The 23092-nt window shown below is 51.9% G+C and overlaps 1 protein-coding gene across 9 annotated transcripts in view; it reads right to left on the bottom strand.

Moving 5' to 3' along the window:
• WNK2 (WNK lysine deficient protein kinase 2) overlaps positions 1-13816 on the bottom strand; it is a 142768-nt gene extending 128952 nt beyond the window's left edge. For 6 of the 9 annotated variants that reach the window (XM_070459440.1, XM_070459446.1, XM_070459445.1 and 3 more), the window contains exons 1-2: positions 13549-13816; positions 12305-12978 (exon numbers count right to left, since the gene is read on the bottom strand). In XM_070459440.1, the coding sequence (XP_070315541.1) occupies positions 12305-12976 (672 nt within the window). In that variant the 5' untranslated portion in view covers positions 12977-12978; positions 13549-13816. The remainder of the gene's footprint in view (positions 1-12304; positions 12979-13548) is intronic. The other 3 variants (XM_070459444.1, XM_070459443.1, XM_070459438.1) reach the window with 1 other exon arrangement.
• Between the last annotated feature and the right edge of the window lie 9276 nt (positions 13817-23092).

Raw genomic sequence — 23092 nt, forward strand, 5'->3', positions numbered from 1 at the left:
GGGGGGGCGTGGGAGGCTTTCAACAGTGGCAGAGGACCCTGGCACTGCTGCTAATCAAATGATCCTGCAGTCCCCTTAAGTCAATTACTTCTATTGCCACAAAACACTTCAGGATGATAGAGTATTTCTAAAATGCAAACACACATGGGCCCTCATCACACCCAGGAATATACCTGGTGACTTCACCACTGCCCTGCCCCTGGTCCTCGTTACTCCACCCTTCAAGCTTACAACGCTTTTTCCAAAAAAGCCAAATTTATTCTCCCACTTGAAACATTTAATTAAAGAGAAGAAATGCCTCAGAACCTGTTGGGGCAGGTGCCAGTGGATTGCTGCTGGCCAGAGCAGCAAGAGAACTTCCTGGCTTGAGACACAGCCCAACAGCCAGCTCTTTGTGGGGCGCCCCAGAGACCGCAGCAGCACCTGGGCAGAGACGCTGCATCCCCCACGGCGCAGGGAGAGGCACCCTGACAGGTCTGGCCCCAATCTGGAGATGAGAGGGGCATGCAAAACCCTGGGCCCAGCTGTGGGCCGGACACGGGGTGAGCCCACCCTGAACTTACCCCCTAGGGAAGAGGGAGACTGGCAGACCCACTCATCCCTGTGGTGGGCTCTCACCAAAGCTCAAGGAGGTAGAAACTGCAGGCATGCGGTGATTCACCATCACCACACACATTAGTACAAATGCTACAATTATGACTTTGCAAAATACCCAAGAACATAAAAAAGAGACAAAAAGGGCACGTACCAAAGTAAAAACTGCTATGTCAGAGGAAAGACATTTGAGGCAGTTTTTCCTTTTTTAGGTTTCAGCATGGTCATGTCCATCACCCTCCTAGAAATTAGGTGGCTGGAAATGTTCCCCTAAAAGCTCACAGTGGCCTCCCCAACCCATTGTCCACAACCCCCTCCATCCTCGCAACCCCGACACACCGGAGGGGCCCAGTGCCAGCTCGCTGTGGGGGAGGACCGTTCTAGATGAAAACCAACCTAACAACCAGATGCAGTGCGTGACTCTTGACTGCATCCTGGATCCAAACAGGAAAACTATTAGGAAGGCACAGTCCACATCAGATGTGTGGCTGACAGCATCCGAGTTAGACCTGAGTGGGACACTGAACTGTGCTTTTGTAGGAAACTATCCTCACTCCTGTAAGGAGCCACGTGCTGAAGTTTTCAGGGCAAGTGTATATGGGCCAAAATAAAACAGGCGCAGAGGTACAGAGACAAAGCTAACATGCCAAAATGTTAACAACTGATAACTTCAACTCTTCTGTCCAAGTTTTTCAAAATAAAAAGTTTGTGGGGAAATGTAAAGCTCAGAGAAAAAGGAAAAAGAGCACGCAGAGAGCTTCCAGGTCACCGGATCCCAGCCACAGACTCTGGGAAGTGAGAGGTGGGAGGAGTTTGGCATAGCAGCCCCTGGAGGCACCTAAAAGAGTATGTGGGTTGTTCTGTCCAGAAGAGAGGCCCAGGTGGAGGAGGGCCTCATCAATCACGAGCACCCATCAGATCCTGGGAGGAAACCAAGGAAACCAAAGAAACCTAGACAGACACAGGAAAGCACCCCTCTGCACCTGCCCACTGCCTGCCACACCTTTCTACCAACAAAACCCACTGTGCCCCATCCCAGGAAACAAATCATGACCCATCTACACCATCAAGCCTTTACCAGATGCCCTTACAATGAAGGGAGACCACACCATCTCATTGTAAACCAGGAAAACCAAAGAAGCTTACTGGCAAATATTTCCCTTTATGGATTAAAATATGGACATCTTAATTAACTGCCACCTAACCACCGACTTGCTTCCTGTCTTCAAATATGGCTGTGATACCTGGAACCATGGAAGCTTTTCTGCCACCATGAGACAATGAGACAGGGGACAAATTCAACAAGGCTGAGGAAAGTACCATGCTGACACTGCTGAGTCTCTAAGGCCCTGAACTGGCCATCCCCAGATTTCAGATTCAGGGAATTATCAAAGGTCTGCACTGCTTTGCCACACTTGGCTTATAGCTAAGACTTTTCCCCGTTTATCCACTTCTGAGAAAGCACAGGAAGAGTCAGGAAAGCAGGAGGCCTGGGAGTTGGGGGTGGTCGGGGTGGACATCAGAAGGAGGACAGGTCCTTCCAGGGCAGCTTCTGGCCTGAGACAGGTAGAAAGTCTCAAGGGCAAGGCCAGCTTTCCATGTTTAGATCCAAGTGCAGCCAACAGCACCACCAGTGAGTGAGATGGGAACTCCCATGGTGTTTGAAATGGAGCCAAGACATGCCACAGGAACATACGTACCTCGACCAACAGTCAGCCAACAGGACGCTCCCCAGAGCCCATCCCAGTCCCACGAGATGTTCAAAGAGCCAAGAAAAGGTGGAAGGGGTGCAAGGCCTCCCGTGCCCCATTGAGAGCTTTACAACACAGTGAGCATTTCAAAGCCTCTGAGAAGTCCCACAACAGCAATTCATTCTTGACCCAGCATTCCCCACGCCTATTTAGTAACACCTCCCTTTCCCCAGCAACCTTCTGAACACACACTGTGCCAGGCGGAGCTGTTCAGTCGTGTCCGACTCTTTGCGACCCCATGAACTGTAACCTGCCAGACTCCTCTGTCCATGGGATTCTCCAGGCAAGAATACTGGAGTGAGTTGCCACACCCTCCTCCAGGGGATCTTCCCAACCGAGGGATCGAACCCAGGTCTCCCGCACTGCAGGCAGATGCTTTATCAAATCTAGCCACCAGGGAAGCCCAAGAATACTGAAGAGTGTAGCTATCCCTTCTCCAGAGGATTTTCCCAACCCAAGAATCAAACCAGGGTCTCCTGCATTGCAGGTGGATTCTTTACCAGCTGAGCTTCCAGGGAAGCCCCTGAACACACATGGAAAATGACAATCCTGGGGAGAGGCCTGAAGTATGCCACCAACTGCTGCCCCTCAGTGTGAGCTTAGAAGTGTGACACCTCCCCTGAGTCTCCTTCTCATCTGCGAAAACAGAGTCCCAAGACCTCTCAAAGTGGTTCTGAGAACCTAATAAACCCACATACGGGTCTACACATCCATTTCAAGTCCTCCCCACACCACAGCTTCCTCCCTGCCCTTGTGCGCACATCCTGCTCCTGGCCAGCTGACAGTCAGGCCTGAACCTTACTGCCAAGGAACCCCACCCTCCCCCACCTGCCAAAGCCAAGTAAGGACAGCTCTGTGCAAACCACCAGAATTCGGGGGCACCAGGCCTCATCCGGCACCCCTCTTTCCTCCACAGCCGCCTCTGCCCATGTGCCTGGCCAGGGTTCATGCCATGCCATCTTTAATTCCTGAAGCCACCAAAGAGATCCCACTCCTGAGTACCTGGGAAATATCCCAGCTCAGGAGCTGGCCATCCCTGGTCCCCAGGGAGGTGGGGCATGAGGGGGTCCACTATCTAGACCCTCCTGACTTGTGCAGAAGGCATAAAGACCACTCCGGGAGCACAGAAGCTCCTGGAAGCAGATGCTTAGGGAGCCCACAATCCAAGACCACCTTGCCACGGTCATGGACACTCTGCCCAGGCTGCAGCCTGCTCCCCACCTTCAGAGCACAGCTGAGCAGGGCTTTCTGGAAAACCCCTCCAAGAGGACCAGAACAGGAAGCACAAAGACAGGAATGGACCCTAAACCACAGATTCTCCTTGCAAACCAATACACAGGATTAAGAAACACTCGAGAAACATAAAGATAGACTTTAAAAGCAATGACACCTAGAGACTATAATGCTATTTATAAAAGCCATATATGGGGAAACAAGAACTTGAAGGTAATATGCAAAAATAATAAGTAATTATAATCACTTAATTATGAGTGTTTTCATTTACGCAGACTTCTTTAATGTAGCTGTTACACTGCTTTGCTTTGTTTTTTAATTAATAATTTTTTTTTTTAAAGACGTTCTCAGTTTATAGAAAGACTGAGCAGAAAACAGAGTTCCCTTGTACTCCCTCACACCTGCACAGTACTGTCTATTACTAACACCTTGCTTTGGCGTGGTACTTTGTTATAAGTGATATGTCAATATTGATAAATTATTGTTAACTAAAGTCCATACTTTATATTTCAGTTCTCTCTTGGTGCTGCTCATTCCATGGGTCTGGACAAATTATGACATGTATCCATCATTATGGGCTTCCCTGATGGCTCTGGTGGTAAAGAATCTGCATAAAGCTTTGCCTTATTCAAGAGGCCATGTAATTGGAATTGTATAGTATGCAGTCTTTTCAAATTGACATCTTTCCACTTACTAACATGCATTTAAGATCCCTCCATGTCGATTTGAGAGAATAGCATTGAAACATGTATGTTACCATATGTGAAACAGGTGACCAGTCCAAGTTTGATGCATGAAACAAGGCACTCAAAGCCGGTGCACTGGGACAGCCCAGAGGGATGGGATGGGGAGGGAGGTGGGAGGGGTTTCAGGATGGGGGCCACGTGTACACTGGTGGCTGATTCATGTCAATGTGTGGCAAAAACCGTCACAATATTGTAAAGTAATTAGCCTCCAATTAAAATAAATAAGTTAAAAAAAAAAGATTCCTCCATATCTTTACATTGTTTGATAGTTCCTTTCTTTTTACCACTGAATAATATTCCATTATCCGCATGTACTATAATTTATCTGTTCAACTACTGAAAGCTATCCTGGTTGCTTCCAAGTTTTGGCAATTATGAACAAAGCTGCTATAAACATCCGCATGCTGGTTTTAATGCAGACATAAATTTTTAACTTATTTGGGTAAATACCAAGGAGCATCGTTGATGAATCGTATGGTAAGTGTATGTGGCAGTACTATTTTGCATTCTCACCAGCAATGAATGAGTGTTCCACCTGCTCCACATCCTTGTTAGCATTTGGTGATGTCATGCATGCGTGTGCTAAGACACTTAAGTCTATGGACTGTAGCTCACAGGCTCCTCTGTCCATGGGATTCTCCAGGCAAGAATACTGGAGTGGGTTGCTATGCCCTCCTCCAGGCAATCTTCTCAACCCAAGGACTGAACCCATGTCTCTTACATCTTCTGCATTGGCAGGCAGGTTCTTTACCACTAGTGCCACTCGTTGATGCCAGTGTTCTGTATTTTGGCCATCCTAATAGTTGTTTGGTGGCATCTCATTGTTTTAATTTGCATTTCCCCCAGTGAAATACGATGTATCTGTTCATATGGTTATTTGCCATCAGTAAACCTCATTGATGAGATGTTTGTTAAGGTCTTTATCCTACTTTTCCCTCCAGGAGCTTTCCTCTGTTCTAGAAGCCAAAGTCAGAAACAAGGAGGAAAACGTGGGTCTGTGTTCACCTTCTCTGACCCACAAAAAAAGAGAGCTGGCCCATTTTTTAATCTGGTTGTCTGATTTCTTATTGTTAAGAGTTCTCAGTGTATTCTGGGGCTTCCCTGGTAGATCAGATGGTAAAGAATCTGCCTGCAATGCAAGACTCCCCGGTTCCGGGTAACAGCCCTTTATCAGATATGCATTTGGCAAAGATTTCCTCCTAGTCTGCATTTTGTTTTTTCATTCACTTATAGGCCTCTGCAGAGCAGAAGTTCTTCATTTCAGTGAAGTTGAACTTAGAAAGTTTTTCCCTCACAGATCATATCTTTGGCGTTATATCTAAAAAGTAATTGCCAAACTCAATGTCACCTATGTTCCCTTCTATGTGATCTTCCAGGAGATTTATAGTTCTGTATTTATATTTAAGTCTATGAGCCATTGTGAGTTAACTTTTTTGAAAGGTATAGAGTCTGAGTCCAAATTCCTTTTTCTGCATGTGAGTGTCCAGTTGTTCCAGTACTGTTTGTTGAAATGACCATTTTTCTCATTGTGTTGCCTTTGCTCCTTTATCAAAGGTCAGGTCATATATTTATTTGGATTTGTTTCTGGGCTCTCTATTCTGTTTCAGTGATCTATTTCTCCATACCACACTGCCTCTTTTATTCAATTCTTTTTTAAAAACTTTAACATTTACTTAGAGAAGGCTGACATAAATTGAAAGCAGTGATCAAGTATTCCAGAAAATCTAAGAATTTAAGTCTCTCAGGAGCAGATCTGGATTTGAAAACTATTTGAAGGAGGAAAACCCACCGCTGACTCAGGCTGCCAACTTCAGACAGACTGGACTTCTGCATCCTCACCAAGGGAGGCTCTCCACCCAAAACACAGCTCCTGGATTGTCTGTGCCCAGAAGCAGATCTTAATCTGCTTCTGGGAGATTGCAGCTGCTTCGTTCACACCCTCTCCTTATCTGCAGCTCAGATGATAAGGCAGCCAGGTGTTCAGGCAGAGGCACAGGCCCTCCAGCCTCAAGCAAGCCTCCCTGCTCCTCCAGATACAGCCTGCTCTCCATCTCAAGCTCAGCTTCTTAAAACTGTTTAGACCAGCATGCATGGGACCAAAGGTAGCTCAGACAGTAAAGCATCTGCCTACAATGTGGGAGACCTGGGTTCGATCCCTGAGTCGGGAAGATCCCCTGGAGAAGGAAATGGCAACTGGCAACCCGCTCCAGTATTCTTGCCAGGAAAATCCCATGGACTGAGGAGCCTGGTAAGCTACAGTCCATGGGGTTGCAAAGAGTCGGACATGACTGAGGGACTTCACATGGGGTGAGAAGAGTGCCTGCTCTATGTTCAGTGCTGAATGTACTTCTCCGCACTCCCCATAACCCTGTGAGGGTTGGCTAGCACCACCCTCATTGCACAAAGAGGCAAACCTTGAAGTTCACAAAGGCAGGTACCCTCTCTACGGCCTTCCCGCTGGGAAGCTGCGGGGCTGGGACCCAAATGCAGCAAGATACCTTGCTCCTGGAGTAGGTTCACACACCACACAGCGTGCCTTGCCTTCCCACCACCTCAGGCAGATGCCAGCACCCATCTCACTGTTCAGCCAAGGCAGACCACAAAGGAGATCCAAGTCCATGGCCCAAACCCCTGCAGGACCGGGTCAAGTTCTCCTGCTTCAAAGTGGTGACCTGGAGCTCTGTGGTGTCACCTTCGGCATCATCCAGCTCCAGCCCAGGCCACCAGCCCCAAAAGATGCCTACAGCCAGGCAGAGGGCTGCTAGAGTCAGCCATTCTGAAAGGTGAGTGGCAGGCACCCAACGAGGCCAGCCAGCCCAGGGCCACAGGACAGTCTCTACACAGACTCACTCTCTTGCCTCCTGCAAGCTTCTCGCAAACACGCCCTCCTCTGAGAGAACCTGGCTCTCCCACCAAGATGCTTCTGTTCACAGTAGTATCCCAGGGCTGGAACCAGTTCACGTGCTCAAAAAATGCCAGCTGAACCAATAAACCACACCACCCTGCACTGCTGAGCCCAGACACAAGACCCAGCATTGGGAACGCTCTTGAACATCCACTCTCTGCCCTCCTCTCAGCAATTCTTTCTCTTGCCACCATCCTGTTCCAGCTAACAGTCCATCAGCAAAGCTTCACCCACCTCAGACTTACACCCCAGCTACCACCTGAAATGGCCCAGGGGGTGGAGAAATGCCCACTACCCCTCCACTCAAGTTAGACAGTCTGAGGACCCTCCCCTGGGCTCCAAGTCAGTGGGCAATTCAGGCCTGAAACGCTCAGCCTGGTACACGCCAGAGCCCTGAGAATACCCTGGGACACACACACTTGGCCAGAGAAGCACCTTCTTCCAACAGGGAATGAGCCACAGTGCCCCCTGTGCCCACAGTGGTGACCCACAGCTCAGGCTGCTGGTCCATCACTGCTGACCACATTCTGACCACACTCCCAACAAAGCCTGGGGACAGGGGAGGCCCCTCTGGGTTCTGGACGTGGACACTTCAGCACTGGTGGGCCCCTCCCCAGTGCATTCCTCAGGCTTCTCAGGCAGCTGGCACCCACCCTTCTCACCAACCAGACCAGAACCGTGGTCAAGGTGGTACATAGGATGTCCTTTGAGAAAGTAAATTCAGGGCTGACACCCAGCTGCTTTCAAGTTACACCTCTCGCAACAAAACTAAGCTCTTAAAAGATTTCTTTTTTAATAAAAATTTAAAAAGCACAGTGACCACCAACCAAATTGAGCTGAGCCCTTTCTAAGCATCTCTGGTGGCTCAGATGGTAAAAGAATCTGCCTGCAGTGAGGGAGACCTGGGTTCAATCCCTGGGCTGGGAAGATCACCTAGAGAAGGGCATGGCTTCCCAGTATTTTTGCCTGGAGAAGCCCCATGGACAGAGGATCCTTACAGTCCATGGGGTCACAAGGTGTCGGCCACAACTGAGGGACTAACCACAGCATGCAAGCATCCTACTACAGCAAGCAAGCGCCATCTCCTCTGCACATTCCCTTGACTCCCCATGTCTGCCGGATCCGGCTGCTTGTGGCTCCTCTGAAAGCAGGTGAGGCAGCACCTGAGTCTCCTATGGAGGCCACAGGGGACACCTCTCAATCCCAGGCCTGAGCTTGCCCAGCACAGCAGGGCACATGCCTGGTCTGTCCACGAAAGACGATGGTACGCTGGTAAGATCAGTGTGTGAGTTCAGCACCCAGTCCAGCCACGGGAGAGGTGCCAGGACACACCAACGGCAGGAAGACCTGGTCACCCTTTGAGGACAGTAAGGGGACCAGCATGCTCAAATGGCTGCACCCAGCAGACCCCTAGAGGCCTCATCCACATCCAGGGAGCAGGGAGGTGAATGGGACAGAGGTCTGGCTGGAGTGCAAGGTTGGGAACACACGATCCTCCACGGCCACAAGAAGGAGATGTCAGTAGGTCCTGTGGTCCTCACAACTCCCGGGCCTGGAGTCCAGGCCATCACCACTCCATGGGAGTGGAGTTACCTCTGGGCAGTACCAACCAGCAGGACAGCTTCACGATGACACCTGAGGGACCCAGGCACCCGTCCTGGCTGACGGGGACTCAGGCCCCGTGGTGTCTCTCTAGGACTCTCATGGCCCTCACAGCCCCTGCAAGTACTCCAGAAAGGTCGAGAGCTGACACCTCCATGACGCAAAATGTCTCCCGCACTGGGCACAGGCTGGGACACAAATGCAGGAAACAGGAGCTCCAGGTGGAATCGCCCGGAGGCAGGGCCTAACCCTGTAACAAGCAGCTTTCTGTGGGGAGGAGGGAGCACACAGCACCTGAGACCTGTCTCCTTTGGATGCAGGGGCCTGCTGACGGGAGGGGGCAGTACTGACCAAGGGGGCCGAAAACCAAGGTTCCTTCCAAGTTCTCGAGGAAGATGCTTAAGCAGGTGGTCCAAGAAAGGCCAACAGGCCATCTCCCACGAGGCTTCTGGACACTGGCTGGAAGCTGGGGTGGCTGCATTTTCTCTGCTCCAAGGCCCCGCCCATGGCTTGGAGGCATCAGCAGGTGAAAGAGGGTGCCTGGGTCACCCGGGACCATGTCAGGGATCCACACCTATCCTTCCATGGCAACCCAGAGTCAACCAGAAGCTCCAGCTATCCCATGCACTGTCTGACAGGATACGGTCTAGGAGGGGCCAGAGCTAGCCACACAGTAGTGGGAAACGTGAGTTAAAGTCAGTGGTTCTAGGTCCCTGTTGCCACTGTAACATGTCCTAGTGCCAGAAATACACGTTCATTCAAAATAAAACAGAAGGGGAGGTAATACTTTAAAATGCTCCCCCCCCCCCAAAATCAGTATGAGCTCTGAACGTCTGGAGAATTCAGGAGGTGAAACACATCGCTGCCCTTCACTGTGACGTGAACACACATTGCTCTTTCCGCAAATCTCTTTCAAAACTAAATTCTAGAAGGAAACTGGAAGTCATGGGGATCTTACATCCTCCAAGTCAGACTTATTAGGTCCAAAAATGTAGCCTTTCCTTCCCTTGGCAGGGAACCCCGGAAAAAGCGAACGGGTGACACTGTCTCAGTTCTGGGGGAGGCAGGCAGGTGCCAACATCTCCCACAACCCCAAGGTTGAGAGGAGGAAACAGACTTTTGAGGGGTGATTTTCAGGGCATTCCAAGGCTGCCTGCTGAGGAGCCTATGGGGACTGGGGAAGGGAGGATTGGAGAGCAGGAGGAATCCTGCAAAGCTCCCCGCACTGAAGGCAATGCTCCCGGCAACCCACCCTCCACTGGGAGCCCTGATGCCGGGGAATTCTGGGTGCTGGGTGGAAGATGAACATCTCCACCCTGTGCACTCAGAAGCCCCTTCCCCACACACAAAGCCAGCAGGCCACTTGTCACCCTCCCTGGTGCTTGGTGATCTAAGAGGACTGACTCGGCACCCTGCCCTCCACCCTTCTCTCCTCTCCTAAGGACAGCTGGTGGCCTCTTCCCAAGATGCTGCCATCCCTTCTATCATCTGGATCCTCACAGGTGACCTTGGTGGGCGCTCAACAGCCAAATGGGGAAGACAGCAGCCTCCTGTTTAGTAAAGAAGAGAGTACACACAGCAGACGCCTGGCTGCCCTAAGCTGGGTCCCAGCCCCATTTGGTATAAAACCCTTTCAGACCCGCCCAGCAGAAGGCAGCTGAACCCAAATGCTGCACCATCAGCCCTCTTGTTAGGGGAGATACAGGAACAGTTTTCTGGCTGGCATGGGGCCTCCAGTAATTACTGTAGAAGAAGCAAAACCAGACAGTAGAAGCCAAATCTCCCACCTTCCCACTCCCACCAAAAGGACAGGAGGAAAGGCCCCCTGGATAGGTACACTCTGGTGCCGCTCTGCTCAGGGACCCAGAGGCAGAACAGCTTGCCTTGCCTTAAAGGGAATGGGAATTAACAACCTCCTCCAAGGGTCACATGAGCCTGCAGCGCCTCAACCAGATCAGCTGGGCTTTGCTGCTGAGGTCTAACTCAGCTCCTGCCTGCTGCAGCACCCCCACTCCTGTCCTCTACCCTGCAGAGGCATTCCGTGGCAGAGCACCAGTGGGTGCTTGGAGCGCCACACCAGGCCACTTGGCAAGAGTGAGAGGGGAGGGAGGGAAGGCACATGACTGCACTCTAGAATCAGGAATCCTTTTTCCTCTCCCATCTTCCCTTTCCGGGTCCCCTCTCTCCTGTGTGTTCACACACAGCAGTGATGCCCAGCTCATGACTGTGCCATCCCAGCTCACCATCCCGCGGGCCCCAGACCACAGACCACTGAGGCTAGCCCTCAGCAGGGCCCAGAATCTGCAGCCACGAGGGAGAGGAGCTCTCGGTCCCTCCTGAGGGTCTCAACAGGACACCACTGGCTTCACCATGAAAAATCTGTATTTCCACACAAGAACCAAGGAGCTGTGGGGAGGGGTGTCTCCCGAGCTCTTTGTGTCAGGAGAAAGGCTGAGGACAGGTGGACACTGGACACATTAGCCAGCTCACACATACACACACACACAGGCCACCCTGCAGGGGCCCAGAGGACAAAGCAACCAAATCCCATTTCTGAGCCAAAAAGGAAAGCTGCCTGCAGTGTGGCAGGCAGCCTGCGTCAGGACTGGCAGGCCCAGCTATTATAACTTTACAGGGTGCTGAGGTAGGCTTACACCGCACGGCCAGCTCTCGCATAGGCCAGCCCAGTGCCTGACAGCTGTTCCCCCAAACAAGGGAGGGCCCATAAACACCCACTGTGACAGGCGCTGCCCGAGCTTCCAGGACTGGCCCAGGGCAGCTTGAGTTACCATTTATATAATCTTCTAGGGCTGGGGCTGACACAGCCAGCGGGAGGGCAAGGTTATGAAAAATGCATGTCCAGAGCCTTTACATCCACAAAAACCAAAACCAAACCAAACCAAACCAAACCCCACCTGCATTTTGCATGACTTGGCTTTAGGACTTCTCACACACCCATTTCGTGAACTAACTAGTGACAGCAGCTCCAGGTTCTGTCCCCCAGGCCTCACTGTAAACAGACCCCAGGTCAAAGGAAGCCCCTCAGATATCTGCAACTAGGGCATCTACACTTTGCAAGATAGAGGAAGCTGTTCATTTAAGAGCAGTCGAGAGTCCCCCAAACCACCCTGTGACCACCTGGACCCAGGGCTCCGGAGCACCCACACCAAGTTAGCCAAGCCCCCGCCTGTGTCAGCCCAGCCCAGAAGAGCAGCACTACCACACACAGTGTTAGCTAGACACGCCCTCCAAGCGCCCACTCTCCATCATGGGCTCACATCGTGCCACACTCACACACTGGGAGGTCCGACCTCCATCACCCAAACCTTCCACGCACAGACCGCCAGCACAACCACCCACCCACACAGAGGGTGACAGACAGACGGCGGCCGCCAGGGTTGGCTTAAGCCCGGCAGGCGCCATGCCGGAACTGCACTCTCCCACCACCCACCTGCGGGCAGCGCATCCCTCACCTGCAGCTCGCACCAGGCTACCTCCACCCAGGTCTCGGTATCCAGCCCCTTATAGACCGTCTTGAAGGAGCCGCGGCCAAGCTCAATGTCAAACTTGAGGAACCGGCCATCCAGGGAGGTGGCCACCGCCTTCAGGTCGTCCTCATCGTCTTCCTCCTCCTCGGGCTCCTCCCGGCGTGAGCGCCCGAGCTCCGGCCTGGCCTCGGGAGCCCCCGCGTCCTCCTTCCTCGTGGCCGCTACCTCTTCACGGGGACCGCCGTCGGGGGCGGGCACGGGAGCGGGCGAGGGGTCCGGGCCGGGTTCCTGCGCTCCCGCCGGCTCCAGGCCGGGGTCGGCAAGGTTGCTCGGCGGCGCAGCAGGCGCGGCAGGCGCTGGGGCGGCCGGGCGACCTCGGGCGCGCTCGGCGATGAGGCGGCGCGTCTTGCATAGCAGCAGCACCCTGCGCTGCAGCGGCTGCGGGGGCTGCGCGCCCGGCGCCTCGGCAGCCTCCAGGCCCGGCGGCTCCTCCTGATCAGACTCCACCACGCTGCGCCGCAGGAAGCGCTGGGGCCCCGGCCGCGCCGCCCGCACCCGCGGCACCGCCGTGGGCTCCGCCATCCCCGCCGGCCCCGCACCGCGCCCGGCCTCCATCAGTGCGCCCGCGGCGTTTCGGCGGCCGCCATCGTCGTCCATCTCTGCGGGCAAGGACACACAGGGCCGTGTGAGTGCGGGCCTCGCCGCACCTGCCCGGGCCGCGGGATGAAACAGCACCGCCCCGGAGTCCGCACCCTGCCCTCCCTGGCCGCGGGGAGACCTGACGAGCTGTCCGTGGGGAGTGGCTGCAGACCCGACCCGGAGGCCGGGTTGGGTGGGAGGGGGCCGTGCCCTGCTCAGGCCTGGGCCGCGGAGGAGCCCTGCAGGGCTGTCTCAGGGGGGGATCGGGGGAGGCTGCAGAGGGGACCGGGAGGCCGAGGAGAGCACACCTGTGCCCTGCCCAACCCGGGGAAAGGGGCCTATTGGGATGTCCCTGGGAGGTGGAGATGGTGAAGACGGGACCGGGAGGCCCGGGCTGGGGGAGTGGGAGCGCAGTGCCCTGCTCAACCCTGGGCCGGGGAGGGGTGAAGGAGATTGGGGAAGAAGGAGGTACTGGCCAGGCGGCGGCTCCACAAAGGACGCGGCCCGGGGCGCAGGAGGGGCGCGCGGGGAGGGGGCTGCGGCGACGCGGCGCGCACACAAAGGCAGCGGGCGGGGGGCTCTGCACTCACAGGGCGAACGGGCGCCGTCCATGCCCGCGGCCCGGCAGCAGGGGCGGGCGAGGCCGTTCTTAGGGCCGGGATCCGCGCTCGGTCTGGGTTGCTCTCAGGGCCAGGGTCCGCGCTCCAGACACGGGTCACCCTCGGCACCAGGTCGCGACGCTACTCCCTCTGGCCGGCCCGCTCCGGGGCCGCGCTCCCGCGTGCTGCTCCGGCTCCGCGCGGCTGCGCTCCGGCACGGGATCCGACCCGGCGCTCGAGGAGGGCGGGGCATTCGGCCGCCCGCCCCCGGCCGGCGCGGCGGGGCGGGGCCTGGCACGCCCACCTGTCCTCGGGTGCGCGCGGCCACCTGCAGGCCAGCCCCCGGGGCCGCGCAGGCCCACTGCAGCCCTCTTGTTCCCCCTCCAGGGGGCACTGCTGGCCTCTGAGGATCTTTGGAATGCCCCACCGGACTGCTGGCCGCGAAAGGTCTGTTATCCCCCCTCCAGAAACGGCTTGACCATCCTAGTTTGTCCGCCTTTTGGAAAGGCTGCCGATTTCATTAAGACTCAATCAGTCTAGGGAGACATCCTGAGTTACAAGCCTATCCGTTTCAAGCCTGTCCATGACGGACGAGCCTAGGCCTATCAAGGAATAAAGCTAAGCATATTCCAGACAGACGCATGCAAGCCAGTCTGGCTTCCTCCGTGCTCCCTAGGACATGCTGGTGGCATGTGGGCATCATGCCTGCCCGGTGATGGAGGAGATGACAGGCAATTCATGTCATCGCTGGCAGACCGCTGCCCACCCACACCTGGCAGATGTAGATAATATGGCAGCAAGAATCCCGCACATCGAAGGGGCAACCTAGATGCTGGGGGATCGAAGAGAACCTGTCCCTGACCGAGTGCTCTGTGCTTGCTCTCTGCACCCTTAAGGGTAGTTTGGGGCAGCCCTGCTTGCCTGACTCCTGTGATAGGGAGCTCACTCTCTGCTGACCCGTGACCCATGAGTACACAGCTAAGCAGCTAGTGGACAGGTTGCAGTTTGCTCATCCATGAGATGAACACAATGGTTAGTGCACAGTTGGTGTTCAACAATGCTTACAGAAGTAGGGGGGAATGGAGACAAGGCCTACGCTCTGCCTCTGCTCCAACCAGTTCCCAGCACAGCCCACTGGTAGGAAGGTCAGGGTCTGGCTTTGCCCCCAGGGAGCCCAGTCAAGAGGTAGTTTTGAGGGTGGGCCTGCCTTTAAGTGGGCTCAGACAGCCTGGGGTCAGTCCAGTGGTCAGACCCAGTGCAGCCAGTCCGCTTCCCTGAGTGCCCCCCACAGCCTACTGCATGGGGACGTGGTCCCTCACTTGATGACTATGTGGGGTCCACCCCAGACACAGGTGAAATAGTGGAGAGCCAGATCCCATAAGGGGATGGGGCAAATGGGGGGACTGTGCCAGGAGAGCAGAGTTGGGGTGATGGAGGCAGGGCAGACTTCTCAGGAACTGAAGGAAGTGTGCTGGGACAGGCAGATGGAGTCAGGGCATATGGGACTCCCAAGCTTGGGCTCCGAGGCCCTGGAGCCTCCTGTGACTGAGGGCAAATGATGGGGCGCCTGGGGCTCCGGGGCTCTGGCTCCTTGGAGAAGTCTTCCCATCCAGTGGGGGCCAAGCAGGTCTATAATGCATCATTTTCTTCTTTTATAGTAAGATGATACAACATTTCTTTTACTCCCAAACTAGAAAATATGTGTTGATTTTTTAAAATAACAACTTTATTGGGATATATGTTAGTTACCATGAAATTCACTCTTCTAGAGTGTATAAGTCAGTGATTTTTACTATGTTCACAGAGTTGTGTGGCCATCACCACTGTTTAATTACAGAACATTTTTATCACCTCCAAAAGAAACCCAATTGCCCATTAGCAGTCACTCCACATTACCCCTCTCTCAGTCCCCAGCTAGCAGTGATCTACTTCCTATCTCTATAGATTTGCTAATTCATAACATCACATATGAGCTTTCCTGGTGACTCAAGTAGTAAAGAATCTGTCTGCTAATGCCAGAGACACAAGTTCTGTCCCTGGATCAGGAAGATCCCTTGGAGACAGAAATGGCAACCCACTGCAGTGTTCTTGCCTGGAAGATCCCATGGACAGAGGAGCCTGATGGGCTACAGTTCATGGGGCCGCAAAAAAGTCAGACATGACTTAGCAACTAAATAACTGCACCATCACATAGAAATGGAATCATACGACAGTTCTTTGTGACTGGCTTCTTCCATTCAGCATAGTGTTTCACTTCATCCGTGTTGTAGCATGTATCAGTACGTCACTCCTTTCTGTGGTCAAATAATATTCTGTTGTAGAGGACTTCTGTGGTGGTACAGTGGATAAGAATCTGCCTGCCAGTGCAGGGGACATAGGTTCGATCCCTGGCCTGGGAAGGTTCATCATACTCACTGCAACTAAAGAGTGAGCATTCAAGCCTGCAGGCCGCAATGAAGACTCGGCGCAACCAAAAATATAATTAACTAATTTTAAAAATATTCTGTTGTAGAGAATAAGAGCATTTGCTCATTAAAATTTTATGAGATAGAAAAAGTAGAAATAAAAACCCTTTGAGGTTTTTAAGTTGTTACCCAAGTGTGACTTTTTCACTCTCCTCTTTCACCTTCATTAAGAGGATTTTTAGTTCCTCTTTACTTTCTGCCATTAAAGTGATACCATCTGCATATCTGAGATTGTTGATATTTCTCCCAGCAATCTTGATTCCAGCTTGTGATTCATCCAGCCCAGGATTTTGCATGATGTACTCTGCATGTAAATTAAATAAGCAGGGTGACAATATACAGCCTTGACACACTCCTTTCCCAATTTTGAACCAATCCATTGTTCCACCTCCAGTACTAACTATTGCTTCTTGTCCTGCATACAGGTTTCTCAGGAGGCAGGTAAGGTGGTTGGGTATTCCCACCTCTTTAAAAATTTTCCACAGTTTGTTGTGATCAACACAGTCAAAGGCTTTAGTGTTGTCAATGAAACAGAAGTAGATTTTTTTTTTTTTTTTTTGGCTCCCAGCCTTGTCGTTGCCACTGGCCACCCAGGGGCCAATCCACTGCCCAGGAGCCTTTAGGTTTTCCAATAGTCATGTATGAATGTGAGAGTTAGACCATAAAGAAGGTTGAGCGCTGAAGAATGGACACTTTCGAATTGTGGAGTTGGAGAAGACTCTTGAGAGTCCCTTGGACTGTAAGGAGATCAAACCAGTCAATCCTAAAAGATATCAACCCTGAATATTCATTGAAAGGACTGATGCTGTAGCTGAAGCTCCAATACTTTGGCCACCTGATGCAAAGAGCCAGCTCATTAAAAAAGACCCTGATACTGGGAAAGATTGAGGGCAGGAGGAGAAGGGGACGACAGAGGATAAGATAGTTAGATGGCATCACTGACTCAATGGACATGAGTTTGAGCAAACTCAGGGAGCTAGTGAAAGACAGGGAAGCCTCAGTTCAGTTCAGTTCATTTCAGTCGCTCAGTCATGTCCAACTCTTTGCGACCCATGGACTGCAGCCCTCCAGGCTTCCCTGTCCAGCATTAACTCCCGGAAGGGAAGGGAAGTACACAGGGAAGCCTGGTGTACTACAGTTCATGGGGTCACAGAGAGTCGGACATGACTTGGGAGCTGAATAATAACAAGTATGACTTCCACTGCACCACCCTTAGCAGGCACATCTTTCCATGTGCAGCTGTCCACTCAGGAGATGCTCAGCAGGCTTGCATCAAATAACTGAATAACGATTCAAACTTTTTTCCCCTATGCAGTGAGTTACTTAAAGTTATTTAACTTTACTCAGCTTGGCTCATACCAGATGCTACGTTATATATCCTTGTTGGTTCAGTCCAGAGAAGACGGCTTTAGCCTTCAGATATCCTGACTGTGCAGGTGTTTGAAATCCTCTCCCCATGACCCTGCTGTGAAGTGAGCCTGCCTCCAGGTGTGGGAGATGCTGTCAACCCTCAGTCTCCCCCCAGGGACCATTCCCAAACTGCACAGCTTAGTTCCTGACCCCACCGCTTTTTTTTTTTTATGGATTTAACTTTTAGAAACAGTTTATTTCCATTTTATGGTTAAGAGTCTGAGGAAGAACAGCTAAGACCATTCAATGATCATTCCTACCCATTCAGTGGCCTGAGCTGTGGGAGTGCAGATCAGTCTCAGTGGGGAATTACTAGGTGGGCACAGATCCTGCACACCTTCAGACCAGCTTTCAGCCTCGGCAGGAGTTGTGGTAAATTCCGGAGTTGAAGCAGTGCCTTCACCCTAACCATCATCCTTGGTCACAGCCTGCCCTTCATTCTCAGCCTTTGGTGGAAGTAGACGGAGTGTGGCACAACTCCTGGTTGCACAAAAGAGATGATGCTTGGGTCCCCCACCTAAGACCCACTGAACGAGCCCTCTTCTAGTGTCTCAGAGCAGGATTGACTTCGGTTTGCAAAGAGAAGTTCTGCATGGTTCTAGAGACCTGCATGGACCATGAAATATGGAAATGGGCAGAAGAAAACACAGGCTATTTTCCATGTTTTCATCTCTCCTAAAGCCCCGGGAATTTGAACCAGGGGTCTTGAGTAACATTGTTGTTGTTCAGTCGCTATGTCATGTTTGGCTTTTTTTGACCCCATGAACTGCAGTGTGCCAGACTTCCCTGTCCTTCACTATCTCCCTGAGTTTGCTCAAACTCATGTCCATTGAGTCAGTGATGTCATCCAACCATCTCATCCTCTGCTGACCTCTACTCTTTTTTTTTCCATTTGTTTTATTAGTTGGAGTCTAATTACTTTATAATATTGTAGTGGTTTTTGCCATACATTGACATGATCAGCCATGGATTTACATGTGTTCCCCATCCTGAACCCCCTTCCCACCTCCCTCCCCATCCCATCCCTCTGGGTCATCCCAGTGCACCAGCCCCGAGCACTTGTCTCATGCATCCAACCTGGACTGGCGATCTGTTTCACATGTGATAACATACATGTTTCAATGCTGTTCTCTCAGATCATCGCACCCTCCGCCTTCTCCCATAGAGTCCAAAAGTCTGTTCTATACATCTGTGTCTCTTTTTCTGTCTTGCATATAGGGTTATCGTTACCATCTTTCTAAATTCCATATATATGCGTTAGTATACTGTATTGGTGTTTGTCTTTTTTGGCTTACTTCACTCTATATAATGGGCTCCAGTTTTATCCATCTCATTAGAACTGATTCAAATGAATTCTTTTTAATTGCTGAGTAATAGCCCATTGTGTATATGTACCATAGCTTCCTTATCCATTCATCTGCTGATGGGCATCTAGGTTGCTTCCATGTCCTGGCAATTATAAACAGTGCTGCGATGAACACTGGGGTGCATGTGTCTCTTTCAGATCTGGTTTCCTCGGTGTGTATGCCCAGGAGTGGGATTGCTGGGTCATATGGCAGTTCTATTTCCAGTTTTTTAAGGAATCTCCACACTGTTCTCCATAGCGGCTGTACTAGTTTGCATTCCCACCAACAGTGTAAGAGGGTTCCCTTTTCTCCCCACCCTCTCCAGCATTTATTGCTTGTAGACTTTGGGATAGCAGCCATCCTGACTGGTATGAAATGGTACCTCGTTGATGACCTCTACTCTTTTGCTGTCAATCTTTCCCAGCATCCAGGTCTTTTCTAAGGAGTCAGTTCTTCACATCAGGTGGTCAAAGTATTAGAGTTTCAGCTTTGGTCCTTCCAATGAATATTCAGGGTTGCTTTCCTTTAGGATAGACCGTTTTGAGCCCCAAGGGGCTCTCAAGAGTTTCTTCTCCAGCACCACAGTTTGAAAACATCAATTCTTCTGTGCTCAGTGTTCTTAATGGTCCAGCTCTCACATCTGTACTTGACTACTGGAAATACCATGGCTTTGACTATATGGACCTTTGTCAGCAAAATGATGTCTTTGCTTTTTAATATATTCCCTAGGTTTGCCATGGCTTTCCTTCCAAGAAGCAAGCATCTTCTAATCTCATGGCTTCAGTCACCATCCACAGGGATTTTGGAGCCCAAGGAAATAAAGTCTGTCACTGTTTCCATTTTTCCCCATCTGTTTGCCATGAAGTGATGGGACTGGATGAAACGATCTTCATTTTTTGAATGTTGAGTTTTAAGTCAGGGTTTTCACTCTTCTTTTTCACCCTCATCAAGAGGCTCTTTAGTTCCTCTTCACTTTCTGCCATAGCCTGAGTACCTGATAGCCATCGAAAATAGGGTTGAGTCACTGAACCCAGTGGGTGGTGGGGCCTAAAGTAAGTCCTGCTGCTGCAATAATGATAATGATGATGATCCCCAGTGCTGAGCTAAGTTTGCAGGAATTCTCTTGTCTTGCCCCACACTGTCCTAGAGGGCCCTGTTATCAGATTGGAAGCACTAGAGAGGCAGAGTCTTGCCTCAGTTTGTCGACTGCAGGCAGTAGACCTGGAGGTGAACCAGCTCACACCTCACTGTGAGCTGCCTCTCAGCCTGCAACTGCTGCCTTCTAGCCTTTTCAGAACTTTGTGGCCAGTCCCCGCCCACTGACATTTGCTAGTTCGAGGGGCTGGTCTTCAGCAAGCTGGTACATGCCTCATCATGCCAGCTCTCTCGCATCCTCTCGTAACACCTCTGTTCATGCGGCCCCAGGAGCTCTAACTCTGCTGGCTCTTCTGTCACATGCCCATGACCCATCCCACCTCCAGCTCCACCCCATGCAGTACTGGGGCTGGGGAATCTGTGCTCCATCTCTCCCAGCCTCCAGTGGCTTCAGGAAGGCACTGTCAGAGGAACTGCTCGCAGCGGCAGATTGGAAGGAGCTCCTGTCCCCATCCACTGAACAGGGGGTATACATTGCTCTCCATCAGACTTCTTTTGGTCCCCAGAGCCAGTCATCTGGCTCCATTCCCCTCCTAGGGAGCAGCCAGAGCACAGAAGAGCCCCCTCCCACACTCCCGATCCCCGTGGCTGAGCATCCCCTGAGGTGGCCACCTGTCCAAGCTCCACAGCTTCCTTCTGTGCTACTCAGAGTATGCACTGCTGTCTGGGTTTCAGTGGGAGCAGAGTCCCCAGTGTGCTCAATCAGCCTGCCAACACCTGGTATCTAAGCACTAGGATTAAATGGATGCTCCGCCCAGTCTCGGCCTCAGCTCTCTCCTCAGCTCTCAACTCTTGAGGGATCTGTCTTAATGGGCAGGCTGAGGAGTGAGAGGTGGTGGTTTAGTCACTAAGTCATGTCCAACACGTGCAACCCCATGGACTGGAGCCTGTCAGGCTCCACTGTCCCTGGGATTTTCCAGGTGAGAATACTGGAATGGATTACCATTTCCTTCTCCAGGGGATCTTCCTGACCCAGGATCAAATTCTGGTCTCCTGCATTGCAGTCAGATTCTTTACTGACTGAGCTGACCCTCCCTCAATTCTAGCTTGACCCCAACCACATATAACTACTGCCCTCTGCTGCTGCTGCTGCTAAGTCGCTTCAGTCGTGTCCGACTCTGTGCGGCCCCGTAGACGGCAGCCCACCAGGCTCCCCCGTCCCTGGGATTCTCCAGGCAAGAACACTGGAGTGGGTTGCCATTTCCTTCTCCAATGAATAAAAGTGAAAAGTGAAAGTGAAGTCGCTCAGTCATGTCTGACTCTTCATGACCCCATGGACTGCAGCCTACCAGGCTCCTCCATCCATGGGATTTTCCAGGTAAGAGTATTGGAGTGGGGTGCCATTGCCTTCTCCCTACTGCCCTCTAGAGATACCAAATCCCAGTTAAGACCCCAGATTATGGGCTGTGTTCTATTAGTCCTGATGGCTCACGCCAGTCCTTGCTTAACATGGCCCCGCTGCCTCTCTTATCCTGTTGCCCAAATGGATCCACTGAGCAGGCTAGCACAAGCTTCCTGGAAAGCAATTCATAATTGGAGCAAGAATGTAAAAGTGTTTATACCCTTTAAGTCAGTAATTCCCTTTTGGGGAATTTATACAAATGAAGTGACCAGCTATGTAGATAATGGCACATAAAGATGTTCACTGAAGGGTTGTTTATAATTAGCATTAGGAATAATGTAAATTTTCAGCAATCGGAAAATGGTTCAATAAAAAGTGTTATTCCGACATAATCAAATATGACGAAGGCATTTAAATGCTCTTGGAGTTTTATAATGAGACAGGAAGTGATTAGAGATAATTTGAAGTGACAATGCATTGGAGAAAAACCAGAAGAGAACATATCAAAATGTCAGCAGTAGGTGGTTTTGCTTTTGTGTGTTTTTCTGCACTTTGGACAAGAGGCAGCTTCACTTAATGTGTGGCCCATGTCTTTGGAAAAGGGGATGCACTGATTCAGCAAGGGTCTGGAAGCCTGGATCTGATTCAGATCCTGGCACCATCTGTTGGCCGTGAACTTCAATTCATTAATGAATGTCTCTGAACTCCAGTTTCCTCGTTAGTCACAGGGTGGTAGCAGCGCCCAGTTCCTGGGGTTGTGACAGAATCACTAAATGAATCCCCAGGGGTTCTAGCAGGCCAGTAGGGCTGAAACGTGGTGGCCATCCTGGACGCTGACCACCTCCTACCCTGCCACCTGTCTCCTTACTGGTGGGACCTGACATAGGGAAAGAAATGGCCCATGATTCAAGAGAGCCATTGAATCCCCACTTCCCCAGGGGGATGTGGAGGTTTGATGTCTTTTGCTTAGGACCGCAGAGCTAGTGAGGAGGGAGGGCAGACACGTGGGCTCGTGTGGACAGAGCAGAGAGAAAGTGCATAGAGAGCCAGGTGCCACAAGGCCTTGGCTGGAGTCCTCAGACCAGAGCCAGGCCACCGTCTAGGACAGGTTCTGGCCAGTGGCCAAGGTGGGCTGTGCCACATGGTTCACAGGGGTCTCACTCACCCAGAGTTTCCTTTTTACATTCAGTGGTCCCCGTCAGCCCCCAGGAGCTCTCAGGGGAGCCACATACTTCTCCATGTGACGCAGAGGAGGCCTTTTCCACTGGCTGAAAACTTGGCCTGCTGGACTTGGGGTTTTCCAGCAGACCCAGTTCAAATTGCAATACCTGCCCCTGGGAATGCCTGTTCATTCAGAATGAAGAGGTGTCTGGGTGATATAATATATCATCACAACATCTGCTGTGCCCTCTAGAGAGGTCTTATCGCAGTGAGGCCCCGAATTCTGGTCCTGATGGCTCATGCCAGCCCTTGCATACTGTCCACTGCCCCTGTTTCATCCTGCTGCCCAGATGGAGTCACTGGTGGCCAGGCCTAGTGCACACTTTGGAAAATGACCACATCATAAGAGGAGGCACTGCCTGTCTTTCAGCTATGCTTCCTTCTCTGTTGGCTTCATGTACAGTCTGACTCTTTCTGGAGGAGGCACCCATGCCCACCAGTAGTTCCACATTGACATTCCCAGCGTTTCCCTCCACAGCTCTAGGAAAAGTCTTGGAGATGGATGTCTTTAGCTGAGAGGTCACGTGTTCATCCCTGAACCACACCTGGGGACGGGGCTGGGATGTTCTTATGTGCCAGACTTGGCACATGTCCCC

This window comes from Odocoileus virginianus, chromosome 31, assembly GCF_023699985.2.
Source record: "Odocoileus virginianus isolate 20LAN1187 ecotype Illinois chromosome 31, Ovbor_1.2, whole genome shotgun sequence".
In the NCBI taxonomy this organism is placed as follows: domain Eukaryota; kingdom Metazoa; phylum Chordata; class Mammalia; order Artiodactyla; family Cervidae; genus Odocoileus; species Odocoileus virginianus.